Genomic DNA, 16,303 nt, shown 5'->3' with positions numbered 1-16,303 from the left:
ACATGATTCAGGCAGCTTTTCTAGGAAGGACTGGATTACAGTCCTCTTCCTTCTTTTGATCTCTCATCTTGATATCCTTGTGAAGTCATTTGTCATAAGAACACCTTAAAAAGCCTGCTCAGGAAATGAGTTAAGTAATGAATGATGCTTTACTGTCTTCTGTTACACTCATGTTCTTAGAACTCTTAGAACTTAGAACATGTGTGATACAAGTTTATCAATTTTCATAGTCACTTCTGTATTGAGAGCAATAGAAAAAATACCTTTCTTTTTTTTCTTTTTTAAATACAGGGTTATTCAATTAAATCCAAAGATGCACCAATGATAGCTTCTGGTAGGTAAACTTAAACTTGTAAACCAAAGTATAATGAATGTAAATGCTTAACACATCACAGCTTAATACTAGTTGTCATGCTAAATATTTCTGTAGGAAACTAACATAAAAGTAGAAACAAATTTTCCTGGTACTGTGGTAATACCACCATTCCTTGTTTTCTGCTATAAACTAGATACGTTGGATTACGTAACTGGCTGTTATTTTCATAATGGTCCTAAAAACATTGCTGTAGGTAGTCTGTGAAATTTGAGAGTTTTTTTTGACTAAACATGTTATCTTCTCCTAAACAGATATTTCCACCTGTTGGAGAGCGCTAGTAATCAAAAGTATTAACTGGCATTTTAACCACACTATGCCCAAATAATATATTTTTTTTTATTTTGCATTTCTATTTAAAAAAAAAAATAATTGTTTGAAAGCCTAATCTGCCTCTGAAAAATCAGAGAGAAAGCAGAATTGCTGACAATGCAATCTTCGGTGATCTGAGCCTGTGAAGGGCTTGGAGAACAATGTTTTGGCCCTGAAAAAGACTTCAAAGGGAAATTGTAGAAGCTTAAACAGTGAGATGACTTGACTAAGTTCTATGGTGTGCTGTAAAGGAGGAGGAGGAGCGTGCTGTAAAATCTAATACCATGCTTCTATCAGCTTTTCCCCATAACATCTCTAAGATCTTACAGGCTTTAAAAGTAGACCGTGAATTTTTAGTTCTCAGTGGTGACTTAAAAATATAAACTACAAAAGAATGTGATCAAAAATTCAGCCACTCTCTTGCAATGGTGCAAGCCATCTTAATATCACACGTGCCTTTTGGGCTCTTATGTTATCACTGAAGTCTTTGACTCTCAAATCCTTTTACAGGGAATCCTTTTCAAAAAACAGAGCCTTCAGCAAAGGAGAAAGTACTTACCTCTGCATTGGTGTCTGACTCTATGTCACAACTCACTAAGAGAAGCCAGACTGAGACTTTGGAAAACTTACGGAAAGCACCACTTGAAAATTCAGCATCCAGACAGGAAGAGGAGGTGATATCTAGATTAACCTCTAACAGAATAGGAGAAATAAGTGGACAAGGAAAACAGGAGAGTGTGCATGAATCTGGACAGTTGGAATATACTGGAAACCCATCATCTTCAAAAACTCCAATACTCAGGTATTTATGCAGTAATGTTTTGTTAGCCTGTTCTGTAAAAAAACCCCCTTGTTTCCCTGTTGAGTATTTTATCAGTATCATTGTGACTTACATGGCTAAGAGTTACAGTATCTACCTTCTCCTGCAAGTTAGAAAGGATCAAACTGTCTGCTTTGAAATTTGAATTATTTTACTCATTAAATGACCATATTGACCAGGGACACTACTCACATACTGTGTGTCTGTTTAGACATTGACAGATGCCTCTTGTCGGGCAGACATCCATTGGCTATGGTAGGGGCTTAGGATAATTTTTGTTTTCCTTACCTAAGTCATATGTTGTGAGATATATACCCATCCATGTATTTTGGTATTTGTGCTGCCAGTAAGATTTGTTACTGGTATAGTACTCAGCACACTGGATTTTTAGGACTAACTTAAGAAGTGTCATTTCTCCAAAGGAGTTTCAATCATGGCAGCTTAGAGGATATTCCTTTTATCTATCCATTGACTTGACTTTTTTAAATATACCTTTCTATAATGTTTGTTTAAGTGTTTGATTCCCTGCTCTCTGTTGTTCCTGTGCTCACTGATTTTGATTGTGGTGCTGCACTGTCCTCTTCTGATCCTGTCATTTACTTTTTCATTTTGCCTGTGTGAGTACCAATACTGGCTATTTGTACTTGGGGACATCTACAGCAGCTGGATAATGATGCATTAACATTGGAATCCTTGCCTTAAAGTTTACTTTCTGATTTGTAAACTCTTAATACCTTAGTGCTCTGTGTACCTTGCTCAATGCCGTGACTTCCGTAACTTCACAGGTACTGGGTCTGATGCTATAAGTAGCCTGAAACCCTGCAGCAGATAGTCTTCTTTCTGGTGTTTAGGGTAGTCTGCTGTGGCCCCATCCTTGGGAATCAGGGGGTTTTTCCATCGATTACATGAAGAACGCTCTTTTCAGTTTGTTCTTTAGGAATGTGTCTCAATCCCTGTTGGAATCGCTTTCTGAAGGTCTAGTATCTTGTTATGGGCTGTGGATTAATATCAAATAGTAGCTTCCTATTCTCAGGTTGAAAATTTTCAAGAGTCTCTGTAACTCTTCAAAAAACTTTTGTGGCAGAATATTCAGGAATACAAAAGCCCTTCTCAGAATGACTTTCGAGTTTTTTCTTACAATTTTCATATATCCTATAGGTGTGTATTTATTTCCTGTGTAATGACTTGGACTTCTGCAGTACTGTTTACATCTTCCTTCTTTGGAGCAATCCTATGACATCTTGACTGTATTTGTTTTGAACAGGGGCGGACGAAAACCATTGGGATTTTTATCTTTAATTTGCAAAAAAAGTAGTTCTGAATCTGCAGAAGATACCAAAGGAAATAGAGGGAAGATCCAAAAGCCTCAAACTGTGACTCCAAAACGAAGTCTAAAGAAACCCACTCCCTCCACTAAGTGTGATAGGGAAACTTGTTCCCTTCCCTCTACATCTGTGGAATACGAGCATGTAGCTGCTGATGCTGCGGTTATGGTATGTGTTTACTTTGGAACACCCATGCATTTTTGAGATGTGGAGAACAGCAAATTAGGTGTTTCAGGAGTGGGTAGCTGCACATGTAGCGCTCACGTTTTGAGAGAGATATCTGCTCCCTTGAACAAATTCTGACTTGCGCATATCTAAGAAACTTGTAAGTTGTTTTTTCTCTACATGTATCCCATTTGTGACGTTACTTCCCATTTTCAGTAAACTCTGAGGTTTTTTTGTTGGAACTTCCTACGTAAATAGGAAGCTCAAGTGCATATATGCGTAAATATATTTATGCTTACATATACAGAGATTAAGACTCTTAAGAGCAATCTTTTCTTGTTTTGTTAGGTTCCAAGTAACAACTCATCTGAGAAGGCACCTCTTTGTGCTAAAGATCAAGAGAAGGAAGAAGAACCAACCAGAATCTCTGAGTATTTTTTCAGTGACATCTTTATGGAAGTGGATGATTCAGAATAGCAAATGGGTTTTATAAAAACCTAGGATTACAGGATATACTGCAACAAGAAAAGAGGATTTTTGTTCTGACATTTGTTATGCCACACTTACTATCAGCCAATAATACCGTTGTTAATTAATACCATAAAGATGAAATGGATTCCTTCGGAAGCAACCTGGATACTTTCAAAATGTTGACATAATCTAAACCACTACAATGATGTCATTGGACCATACTAGAGACTGCTGACCTGTAGTTTTACTTGTTTAGATGCTGGCATGACTACCTTGCAGGAAAGTGCAATGAAATAATGTTTAATCTTGTAACAAATATCCCTTTGCATTTTAATGCTAAAGCTATTGGTACTGGCTATACAAATTCTTTACTTCTTTTTGTGAAGTATGTTATGTTAGGAGGAATGAACCTTTTAGGTAGAGTGTAATCTCTGAAGATCAGAATGCAAATACTGGAAGTAGTGTAGTAAATACGTAGATATGTTAAGCACTGCAGGTATTTTTATTAGAATCTCCAAATTATGTACTTTTTTTAACAGTTTTTAATTACATAAATTAAAAGATCCCAACCTGAAAAGCCCAGGGGCATTGGTTCCTTAAAAATGTATTGAAAACTAGACAACACCATTTACTAAAACACATTAACACGAGGTAATCTTTGCAATGTTCATCACTGGGAGGAAGAGATTGATGTTCCCTAGTATAAATGCTAATTTTCTTCTAAATTGGAAAACAAAGTGATCGATACCATTTCTTTTTCTTGGTTTTACATGTAAGTGTTTGTATATTTGCTGACTTCCTCGGTTTCCCTTCTGCAAAGAAGCACAAAGAGATTGGATTTAAACCATGACTGTACAATGTCGTTGTTTTGAGGATTTGCTGCTTTGAAGCACTTCAGTTTGAAGGGTTTTCTCATGTTGCATGTCTCCTTGTACTGTAACTTGCTATAAAATTCCAGTGTAGCTTTAGGTTTTTTACTTACCTCATCAAGATGATGAGGTAATGAGGTTTATGCAGTGTCAAAGTGTCAGGTGGTCACTGACAGATTCAGTATTTACTTGGAAACTCCTGCTTGCATAGGAATGAGTGTTTAGATTTGAATGGTCTAAATTTTTCTCCTGTTACTTAATAGTAGCAGGTACTTTCACAAAATAGATTATTTATTATTAATGTGAAACTGAAATCTATTATCAGCTTTTAACTGGGTCATTGTTTACTGGCAGGTAAATAATATAAGTATGCAGTTAATTCTGAAGGACTTGAGTAAGTTTGAGAATGTTTGTCTTTTCAGAAGTTATTTAAAATTTTGTCAGTGAGGAAAAATATAAAGGCTACTGTTACTGCAAATTGATATATTAGTAGGCCTCTGTCAATGAAATGTCACTGTCAGCAGTATTCCTTGAGGTGATAGAAAAGGGACTAGTGATCCCAGTGTGAAGTAACTTATTTGAAAGCATATGATCAACCCACCTCAACCCCCCAAAAAAACCCCTCCAATAGCACCAACAGTTTCTGTTCAGATGGCATCTTGTACTTTGCCTAATCCATTTAACTTGAAATGTTTATCTAAATAGTCTTACTGTACATTATAAAATAGATTTATGTATACATAAAACTATGTATTGTATATCTTGTAGATATTATTTTAAGTATGCAAGTGTTTACTTACTTCCTGATACATGTGGCATGTTTATATCACTTGCACTCATAAGAGCCTAAAAATAGAATTGTGGGGAGTATCTATGAAACAGTGGCTGTGAGTACCTTCTGAGTGAGTACTGAGGGGATAATCATTCTACATTTAGTTGCATACATTTTAGCTTGCATTCAGATTACAAGGTGGGGAAAAAATCAACTATTTCATTGCTAAGATTTATGGTGCCTTATCTGAATTGTTAATTGGGGTTATGCTTTCTCTTTCCTTGCAGTAAATTCCATGCACTTTGTTAGATTTTTTTTTTTTAAAAGAACAATTTTAATTTGAATAGATGTAGGTCAGTTTTGTGTTCTGTTTTGTGTATGAAAGTTCTATAATGATGAAGGATGTAAGAAAATATTGATGAAATCTCAATGCCTCTGAGTAGCATTTTTACAAAGATGTGGCATAAGACTGCTTTGCTTAGAGTTGTCTGACACCCTGTATCATTGCATATGAGCTTTCTATTTCAAGGAAAGTACTCCTATTCTCTGTGTAAATTATGTGAATAAATTATTTTCTATTACCAGTGTTTCCATTTCTTTGAATATCAGTTGCAGTTTTTAAATGCTCATAGGCATAGTATGGTAGAGGCAGGGAAGCCCTGCAGAGAGACCTCAACAAATGGAGGACTGGGCAATCACCAACCATATGGAGTTTAACAGGGGAAAGTGCCAGATCCTGCGCCTGGGATGGGGCAACCCTGGATGTATGGGCAGACTGGGGAGTGAGATGCTGGAAAGCAGTGCCATGGAAAGGGCCCTGGGAGTCCTGGTCGATGGCAAGCTGAATGTGAGTCAGCAGTGCCCTGGCAGCCAGGAGGGCCAACCCTGTCCTGGGGGACATCGGGTAAAGCATCACCAGCCGGTCGAGGGAGGGGATTGTCCTGCTCTGCTCTGAGCTGGGGCAGCCTCACCTTGAATATTGTGTGTGGTTTTTGGCACCACAAAATAAGAAAGATATGAAGACATTAGAGAGTGTCCAAAGGAGGGCAGTGAAGATTGTGAAGGGCCTTGATTTGAAGCCGTGTGAGGAGCAGCTGAGGGCACTTGGTCTGTCCAGTCTGGGGAAGAGGAGGCTGAGGGGAGAGCTCATTGCAGTTACAACTTCCTTGTGAGGGCAAGAGGAGGGGCAGACACTTCTCTATGGTCACCAGTGATGGGAGCTGAGGGAATGGCCTGAAGCTGTGTCAGGGGAGATTTAGGTTGGATATTAGAAAAAGGTTCTTCCTCCAGAGGGTGGTTGGGTGCTAGAACAGGCTCCCCAGGGAAGCGGTCACAGCATCAAACCTGACAGATTTCGTGAAGCATCTGGATATATTCTCAGGCACATGGTGTGACTTGTGGGGATGGTCCTGTGCAGGGCCAGTAGTGGACATGATGGTCCCTGTTGGTCCCTTCTAATTCTGTGATTCTCTAAGTGTGGGCTAAAGGAAAGGCTCAAGTCTGGGCTGCAACACCAGGGTGCATGAAGACCTGCTGGCCTGGTGGTAACCAGCTGAATGTAGTTTAACAGGGACATTGTTGTCCTGTGGTTTTGTTTTAGAATAGCACTTGATTTACTTGGTATCAGACTCCTCGCTATTATCTCTCTCTAAATACAGCGGCCTTGATTTAAAACAGTTAAACTGGAATGCTGGAGAACAGCAAAGCGTTCAAACAAGGAAGCAACTCGACCAAAGACGTTTGGATTCTAAAAAGCTCTGTCCCTATTACCGTATAACAAAGTTTCTGAGAAGGCCAAGGGGCTCTCCCGGGCTGCACAAGCACGTAATCCTACGCGAAATTCTTCCAAGAGACGCTCTCCCGCACCCTCTTGCCCCCAGGTCCTGGGGAGCGGGCACAGGCCCTGCGCCTCGGCCCGGCCCCGCTGTGCCCATTGGCTGCGGCGGGGGGAGTGGCGGCAGCGGCGCGGCCTGGGACGGCCGGCTGGCTTGGATCGGCTCGGCTCGGCTTCGCTCGGCCCGGCCCAGCCATGCTGGTGGGCGCCCCGCGGCTCCCGGGCCGCTGGCTGGGGCTGCTGCGCCCGCTGCTCGCCCGCGGGTACCGCGGCGAGGCGGTGGCGGCGGTGGGGTCGCGCCCCGACGCGAGCTCCGCGCTCTATCAGGTACGGCGGCCCGGGCGGCGGCGCGGGAGCCCCGGGCGGCCCCGGGCGGCGGGGTCCGGCCTCCCCCGCTGCCGGGCGGCTTCGGGAGAGCGGGGCTCGCGCCGGGGCGGGGGCTCCGGGCGGGGTCGCAGTGGCCGCCATGGAGTCGCTGGCGCGAGCGGCGGCCATTTGGTGCTTGGCCAGCGCGTGCCGGCGCCTCGGGGCGGGGTCCCAGCGCTGCTCCCGCCTGAGGCGGGTTAAACGCCAGGTTCTGCTCGCTTCCTTCAGCCTGAGCGGGCGGCTCTGCCCCGTGAAACGGACGTGGGTTTGTACCGGGCGACGGCCTCGTCACGGATACTTTTACACTTTTTGTAGTCAGAAGGCCGTTGTTCGCTGTGTTTTAAGCTGATCGGTACCGTGCTAATTGAGGTGGAGACGGGGAGTTTTCAGGCGGTTGAGGATGGAGCCTGATGATTTCAGAGTTGGACGTGTCGTTGTGTTTGCAAATTGATTCCCGAGTTGGAAATAGGTGTAGTAGCTGTACCGTCATGGACATGCCTCCATAAACGTCATCTTTTGAGGAGAAGGATTAGGTGTAGTTCCACTTGTATTTACAAATAGAGAACAGTATTTGTATCTGGTATAAGTTGGTTCATTTTTAATGGGGCATTATTAACATTATCATGTTTCAGATAGAAGTTGTGTTTACCCTAAGGCTGAGAAAAGCATGGCCTTAGATGTGGATCGAAACTGATAGGAGGGCGTGCATTTGTTTTTGTATGTATTCCAAGTAAAACATCAAACAACAAGTGAAGGGACAACATGTATTCTTATTGAAATAGCTCCTTTGGTTCTGTGTTTGATATTGTGCTTTGTTTTGCTGAAACTAAATTTGGGACACAAGTTAGGTGACTGAAACTCCTGTGAACTTTCAGAGTGTGTCTTTATGTCTGTGTGTGTGTGTACATACAAAGCTTGTGTATATGAAGTGTGTGTATACATACATATGTGTGTACATTCATATTTTGCATACCAACGAAAGGTATTTTAATAAAGGTCTTTACTCATCCCAGCTGTCGCTAGATTTATATTTGTGTCTGTGTACCTTTCAACCTCAAAAGGAAAGCGAGGCTTGGTAAAATAGGTAATACTGTTAGTATTTGGTAGAAATAATTTATAGAACAACGTAAGTGCAAGTAGTGCTTTGCAAACGCAAAATGCTGAGGTCCCTGCTGTGAGGCGCTTAACCATCTGAAATAAAAGTAGTACAGTGCAAACACAAGATAGTGATGAAGGTCTTGCCTTCTTTAGCCAATGTGTTTGCCTTTCTGGCTGTGAATTCAGCTAGACAGGCTGACCTTCATAATGTAAACTGTCTTTCAAACCAGATAGGTAAAAAAGGTAATTTAAAAGTGAGTGAGTCTAAATTCTGGAAAAGGAAGGAAGGTCTATTTGAAGATTTCAGAGATTAGCTCTTAGAACCCCTTTGCTGGTGTAGGAGTAATTCATTTACCTTGTGGAGTAACTGTAGGATTAGTCTAGGTTTCACGTCTTGATTTTGCTTTAAAATTTGTAGAAACCCTCATGTTAACAGCAGAATTTTATAGCCCTTGGTAGGCCAGTTACCAGAAAGAATTTGGTGCCACTTCACTGGCCTTTTTGTCATTAATTAATGACACTAATGAAGAGCCGACAAATACATAGTAGAATTAGCACATTTGGTTCTGAGAGGAGTCTTTTCTATACATATTCAAAATTATTTCAGAACATCATCTTTTTGGTAAAATATAATGATGATGTGTTTTGTTTAAAGGCGTGAAAGATCACGATAAAGATTAAGTGAATTTAAGCAACACAAATGTTTGTGTATACAGTATTTTTTATAGATTATCTAAAGAGGTTTTTCACAATTTTTCATGTAGACTAGCTAAAGTAGCTACAGTTAGTTGTTAATGAGGATCTAGTAAAGAAGCCCATAATTGTGATTGCTGTTCCTCTTTTAATCTCCTCTGTCTTTTTAGCTACTTTTTTTTTTTTTCTGTGTTAAAGGCGAGTTTTTAAGCTCAGTACTGTGGGCAAGAGGTGAAGTGTATTTGGGGAAAACAGGATGAATGAACAAGGAGAAACAGGGAAAATATTTTATGTTGCTAAATGACCCACCCAGACAAGCTGAATGCTGGCACAGAATAATGTTGGGTGGTTGTGACAACTGCAGATTTTTAGAGATATGGAATTACAGTGGCTGATTTACAGATTTTTCACTGGGGAAAAAAAGTTAACTGGTAAAGAAAAGTCTTTTGGGAAGGGCAGGTTTTGTTTTCTTCAGTGCTTCACATGGTTGTATGGCCAGTTACTGTCCACAGTCTCTTACAGGAACAGCATAGTCAAGATAACAAAGTGCTACTTGTTTTGTGCTTGGGGTTTTGGGATGCTATGCCAGTGTAAAACTGCCTGTGGGTCATTACAGTGTGATTTCACAGGTTAGCGGGAAGAAAAACAGTTGTAGAGGTAGGTGTTAGAGCTGTGCAGTGGATGGGCAGGGAGAGGGGCGATTAAACTATCAAAAGAAATAGATTGAAAGGGGAATAATCTGATGGACATACTGATACAGTCTTAAAAGGAATGGAGGGAGGAGATGCAGGAGGCTGGTGACCTACTGTGTCCCCAGTCGTTCGGGCTGCAGGGGGGCACCTTGCTTCAGAGAGATATCATTAACTAAGGCCGATGTCTTGCCCATATTTGGTGTTGGCAGGCAATTAGGTGGTTCATTCAAGTGCAGGCTGTGAACCATACCAGGGATGGCACTTCATTTGTGCTTAGGGAAACCTGTTCCCAAGAGCCAACAGAGGTACAAAAGTTGGACTTCAGTGTTTCAGTTACCTTGATCTTGCTGGATGACCTCTGAATACTGTAGGTATAGTCTCAATACCTCTAATACCTTATCTATTAATTGTCTATACGAGCTGATAAAATTGCTCAGACCTGTTTTCACTGTAAATGTTTTTTAGCTTTCAGTAGAATATTTTAAATCTCTTTGTAGCAATTACAAAGGGGGAGAAGTGTGTTCTTTTGAAAGTCTCTATATATCTAAAACAGAATGTGAGGTCCTGCCGTACATGTTTTTATTTTCTTTCTGCTTTGTATCTTGGTGCCTTTAAGTGCCCAAGACTGACCTGAACAACCTTAACTGCAATGTTCGCGGCTTCTAGGGGAAACCTGAAGTCTGAGTGTTGAAGTATACATGAATATGAAGAATCACCAGGTGTTTTTTTCTATCAAAGTAGACTCAAACATAATCTAAATGACAATTAGACAAGGCAATATGGTCTTTTTATGCAGGCATCTTCTTTTATTGCAGTTACATTTTTCAAAAAGGTGATATAGTTCTTAATATGTCTGCAGAAAAACCCAACAAATTAAGCTTGACTAATACCTTCAAATTCCTCAGAAATTGGAAAAAAAAACCTCTGCTGTAATGAGCACACAAAGTTTTGGATAATTCTGATACAAATGATGAGCTCAGTACTGGATCACTCATATTCAGAACAATGAGTCTTTGTTTTTCTGGAGATATAATGGCAAGAAGACTTGACTGGTTAAAAAAAAAAAAAAAAAAAGCTTTGTTTTATCTTTATGTTCAACCTAAAGAAGAAGAAGAATCAAAAAAGTGTTTACCAAATTCCACTTGGTCTAGATCATTCGTCCTTTGTTACAAGAGACATAAGAGCACTTAATTTGAATCCACATTTTTTACGTAATTAGCTTTAAAAAGCAAACCAACCTATACCAAGGATAAACAAAGTCTGAAAAATAGCACTTGAACTCTGTAATGACTAGTTCTATTTTATCGTATTAAATTCAGAACTAGACTTTTACTGTCCTAATACACTCTGAATTTTTGTGAAGCATGTTTATTAAATGCTTGAGAGAAGCAAATACATAGGTAGAAATGTTATTACTTTAAAGACAATACAGAGGCAGTATTTAACAAGGTAAAATTAGATTTGGAAGATAAGTTAGTCTTGTACTTTCTGTGTTTGTTTATTAAAAATTAATACAGTCTCTCTTGGTTGAACTTAAAATTCTGTTTTGTTCCCCACTCAGGAAAATTATGAACGAATGAAAGCACTGGTAGCTGAACTACAAGAACGTGCAGAAAAAATCAGATTAGGTAAGTATCATTTTTGAATAAAAAACCAAACTTACTTAATTTGGTACAAAAAGCAGTGTTGTTCTTTGTAATTTTTCCCTTATAACTGTCGTTCATGAATCACTTGATTCAGATACAGCATGCTTTCTGGATTATAGCTCACTCTTTTTGTGAGGGGCCCAAAACTGAGCACAGGATTCGAGGTGCAGCCTCACCTGTGCCACATACAAAGGGATGGTCCCTGCCCTGGTCCTGCTGGCCAGGATGCCATTGGCCACTTGGGCACCCTGCTGGATCATGTTCAGCCAGGCAGCTTTCCATCTGCTCTTCCCCAGCCTGTAGCATATCATGAGGTTGTTGTGACCCAAACGCAGGACCTGACACTTGGCCTTTTTGAACCTCACACCACTGATCTTGACCCATTGATCCAGCCTGTCCAGATTCCTCTGTAGAGCCTTCCTAACCACCACCAGATCAACACTCCTTTTCAGCTTGGTACAGTCTGTGAACTTACTGACAATGCACTTGATCCCCTTGTCCAGATTGTTGCTAAAGTTACTAAACAGGTCTGGCCACAAAACTGAGTCCTGGGGAACCTCACTTGTGACCAGCCTTGAGCTGGATTTAACTCCATTCACCACTGCTCTTTGAGCCAGGTGTCCAGGCAGGTTTTTACCCAGCAAATGGTGCACCTCTCCAAACCATGAGCAGACAGTTTCTCCAGGAGAATGCTGTGGGAAACAGCCAACATCCAAAGCCTTTCCCTCATCCAGTACGTGGGTCATCCTGTTATAGATCAGGTTGGTCAGGCAGGGCCTGCCTTTGCTAAATCCGTACTGCCTGGGCCTGATCCCCTTGTTTTCCTCTATGTGCTGCGTAATGGCCTTCAAGATGACTACTCCATGACCTTCCCCAACACTGAGGTCAGACTGACAGGACAGTAATTCCCCAGATTCTCCTTCTGGCTCTTCTTGTAGATGGGTGGTTGTACTGGCCAACTTCCAGTCAACTGGGACCTCCCTGGTTAGCCAGGACTGGTGGGGAATGATGGAAAGTGCTTCTGTGAGCTGTTCTGCCAGGTCTCTCAGTACCCTTAAGTGTATCCCACCTGCCCCCATAAACCTGTGTGTGTCTGAGTGGTGTAGCAAGTTGTTACTCAGTTCCCCTTGGATTATAGGGTCTTCAGTTTGCTCCTTGCCCCTGTCTTCCAGCTCAGTGGACTGGGTATCCAGAGAAAACTGGTCTGGTAAAGACTAAGGCAAAGAAGGCATTAAGTACCTCTGCTTTTTCGTCATCCTTTGTACCTATGTTTCCCCATGCCTTCAATAAAGGATGAGGATTCTCCTTTACCGTCCTTTTTTTGAGTGGGTCTTTTCAAAGTTCCTGGCTGTAGTTGTGCTGGCAAAGAGAAGCAAGTGTGTAGTAGTTTAAAAGATTGAAATCTGTGTTTCTTCTTTTTGATGTACCTGAGTGAATTACAGTTAAATGCAGTTAATGGAGACAATAAAAGAAAATACTTTATAAATGCTTAACTATGCAGAGGTTGAGCATGTAGCTTTAATTCTCCCCTTCTTGTGACTATCATGATACTAGTTTGTCTTTTCATATACTGTTTCTTATGTAATGCAGTTTCTTTTACAAGTTTGGAATGAAGCACAGTTAAGATCTTGTGCTTAGTGCTTTTTCTTGCTTGCTGTGAAAAAAAGGTCCAGGATTTCATGAGGAGATGCTGAAGCCCGTGGACTACCTCTGTCTCTTACGGGTGCAGAATCTGCAAGAACAGGCAAACATACAGCAGTGAAGAAGGCAGTTCAGTGTGTGGCTCATGAACTAATGATCATGGCCTTCTTCACTGCTGCATGTTTGCCTGTTCTTGCCTGTTACACAATGACAGGACAAGAACTTAGTCCTCATCTTTCCTCCATCTGAGTGGGCTCTACCAGGATGTTAATACATGGTTTTGAGTGGTATCAGTTGAAACTGCTTTGCCTGTCATTTAAGTGTATGAGAAGAATTAGGTACTTACCTTAATACTGTTGAAAGAATTTACAAGATTTATGCTTAGACTGGATATACAGACCTAATGAGCAGGCTGAATTGGAAATAAATTGTGGACCTCTGACATGCCTGATGGGTGGGAAAAGATGTGTGTAGTGATCAGGGAATGAGATGGGGTGGGAGAAAGGTCTTGAAAGGTAGGCTTAAAGCTCTGTTTCAGTGATACCTAGCTGACAGAGAAATCCTGGAGTCTCAGGAGAAATGTTAGCAAAATAGCCCCTTCTTTATTTTGGACAGGGAGACAATTTTAGAGTGATGAGGTGAATCAGTGATATGTCTACACAGAGAGACAATGTTTGTACAAGCTGTTGTTATAAAGAGGCTGAGGTGTGTCAACAAATCTTAAGTATCGAATGACACAAGGCTCTAGAGAGCAGAAGATATGATTTAGGATGACCTCGAGTGAAGGGTTGAAATGAGACAAATATAAACTTGATATTAAATGCTGTGTGCCTAAACTCTGCTTACAGTTTTGGCGTGATCTAAGGAAATTAATCTAGATTGTGTTGGGTCATTCAGGATTGGATTCAGCATAGCTATTCTGAATCAGTTCTAGGGAATAGTATTTTCTGAAGTTCTACTGCGGTGCTTTTGTCTCTGTGTGTTTTCTGCCCTCCTGTTTGTTGCCAAGAAGTGGGGGAAAGTTTCAGACAACTATGTTTATTAAAATCTTTACCTCAAGACTAACTATTAAAAATGAGGGGGCAGATAGAGTACATTCTAAAAAGCAAGCATTTTTATCAGTACCTTAAATGTGTTTGAAGTGGAAACCATTATTTACTAAATTCATTATTGAGGTCTGTGCTTCAAAAAATGGGAGCTTATCAGCACTTCCATTCTAAGTTTTAATATAAGTGGTGATTTATCTATCTGTGTCCATAGAAAAAGTGACAATTTACTGTTGTATCACAGGAGGTGGAGAAAAAGCTCGTAAGCGTCACACATCAAGAGGAAAACTGTTACCCAGAGAGAGAATTGACAAGCTTATCGATCCTGGGTAGGTAATTCCTTTTTTTCCTTAAACACTTCAGGTTCTCTTTTGCAGGTCAATACTACAACAAGCTTCTTTACTCTTCAGTTTCCATAAGCACTGGCAAATAACACCATTGAAATTTTACGGAGGTGTTCTTTGAAACACTCATCTCTTTTTTAAAAAAACCCACAAACCTCATTTTTTTAAAGTGTAACCTTTTAAGTGAGATCCAATGACAAATATAGCCAGTTAGTTTTTAAAATTTTGTTTTATTTGTTGTTATTCAGTTCCCCGTTCTTGGAGTTTTCCCAGTTTGCTGGTTACCAGTTGTATGGTAATGAGGAGGTACCTGCAGGAGGCATTATCACGGGCATTGGACGAGTATGTGGGTGAGAGCTTCCAGTCATCTACATTACTGATGTTATGAAAAAGGAGAAGGTGTAATTTTATTCAGTTTCCAGCGTTAATCTGTTAGCATTTTTAGCATTTCGTTTCTGATACTGAAAAAATGAACAAAGTTGGTATCTCAATATGTTTAGTCTTGGCTAAAAGAAAGTGAGTTTTTTTGGTCAGTTTTTTTTTCTGTGTTGCATTGGGGATTATTTATTTGTGGTTTGATTTTGGGTTTTTTTTGTTTAGTAAGTGTATCCCATATTAAAACAGAACACATACAGAGTTTCTGGTATTCAATGAAGGAAAGAGATTAGTGCATTTGTAAAGAACTTTAAAAAAACAGGGGGGTATTTTAGTCTAAAAAGTAGTTTTTCTTACTCAAAGTACCTCCAACACTATTCTTGAAATTAATTATGATGCTATACAGCATAATGGAGCAGGACATCATAGCACTGAGGCCACTGTTACAGTGTGCAGTTTACAGAATGCAGGTGAGAAGAGCAATCTTAGAGCATCAGGGCTTCGAGCGTCCTTGGGATGTTGCAGTTCTTAAACAACGTACATACCTACTCATTAGAAATGTTTCACTCTCTCATAAAGTTGTTTTATTTTTAGGGTGGAATGCTTGATTGTTGCTAATGATGCAACTGTCAAAGGTGGTACCTATTATCCCATCACTGTTAAGAAACACTTACGTGCTCAAGAAATTGCAATGCAAAATCATCTCCCTTGCCTTTATTTGGGTAAGTCCTATTGCAAAAATAGCAAAAGTCCTGTGTTAAGGGCAGCTCCTGTGTCCCCAGATTTGACTAACCAGGAATGTATTTTAGACACACGTTTTCAAATATATTTTCATTAATACTGTGTTACCTCTGCAGATTGGTGGCACATCTTAACTGGAGGGTATTTATAGGTTCTCAGCACTATCTTCTGCACTGCTGTAGGGCTAGGTTCAGATGTAACTGTTAACACTGTATAACTTCTTTCTTATTTCTTTCCCTTCTGTAGTGAAGGAACAATCTTTCCTGTAGTCTCATCCAGTCAATTTAAATTGCAGTTAAAAAGTAGAGCATGTAGCTGTATGAGAGAACATGCTAAAGAAATAAAAATAACCTCAGTAGTAGTTTGGATCAGCAGATCTTTAGAATTTGGGATTAATTTTACTGAAGTAGAAATTTAATTGTATATTGGTTTTCATTTTGAGTTTAGTCTATTACATCAGTATTTAGCCAGACCTTCCTGTAAGTATGTATACTTTTATTAAAGATTAAGATCAGAGCACCAAGTATCTTTAGTATACTACCAGTAGTATTTTCATAGCCTGTTTTTATACAAATCCAAGAGGTTTCTGCCAATGTAGACAGCCGTAAGAGAGTGTGTATTCCTGTGGATTCTGTGTACATCAGCGTCAGAGGACAAAGACCCCTCTACTGTCTCAGTTTAAAAAAATAGGGTGGGTTATTCCTTGTCTGTTTGGCTTAA

The 16,303-nt window shown here is 40.2% G+C and overlaps 2 protein-coding genes across 4 annotated transcripts in view; both read left to right on the top strand.

The window, feature by feature from the left end:
• The window catches only part of BDP1 (B double prime 1, subunit of RNA polymerase III transcription initiation factor IIIB), a 51,256-nt gene extending 45,568 nt beyond the window's left edge, over positions 1-5,688 (top strand). For all 3 annotated transcript variants that reach the window (XM_032675793.1, XM_032675792.1, XM_032675791.1), the window contains 4 exons: positions 292-334; positions 1,196-1,487; positions 2,770-2,998; positions 3,344-5,688. In XM_032675793.1, the coding sequence (XP_032531684.1) occupies positions 292-334; positions 1,196-1,487; positions 2,770-2,998; positions 3,344-3,472 (693 nt within the window). In that variant the 3' untranslated portion in view covers positions 3,473-5,688. The remainder of the gene's footprint in view (positions 1-291; positions 335-1,195; positions 1,488-2,769; positions 2,999-3,343) is intronic.
• Positions 5,689-7,078: 1,390 nt separating this feature from the next.
• The window catches only part of MCCC2 (methylcrotonoyl-CoA carboxylase 2), a 35,989-nt gene continuing 26,764 nt past the window's right edge, over positions 7,079-16,303 (top strand). The window contains exons 1-5 of the mRNA XM_032675987.1: positions 7,079-7,268; positions 11,352-11,418; positions 14,368-14,452; positions 14,716-14,817; positions 15,437-15,564. Of these exons, the coding sequence (XP_032531878.1) occupies positions 7,137-7,268; positions 11,352-11,418; positions 14,368-14,452; positions 14,716-14,817; positions 15,437-15,564 (514 nt within the window). The 5' untranslated portion in view covers positions 7,079-7,136. The remainder of the gene's footprint in view (positions 7,269-11,351; positions 11,419-14,367; positions 14,453-14,715; positions 14,818-15,436; positions 15,565-16,303) is intronic.

Source organism: Chiroxiphia lanceolata, chromosome Z (assembly GCF_009829145.1).
Source record: "Chiroxiphia lanceolata isolate bChiLan1 chromosome Z, bChiLan1.pri, whole genome shotgun sequence".
Classification (NCBI taxonomy): domain Eukaryota; kingdom Metazoa; phylum Chordata; class Aves; order Passeriformes; family Pipridae; genus Chiroxiphia; species Chiroxiphia lanceolata.
Note: the sequence above shows the minus strand (reverse complement) of the source record. Positions and strands in the feature narration are given on the sequence as shown.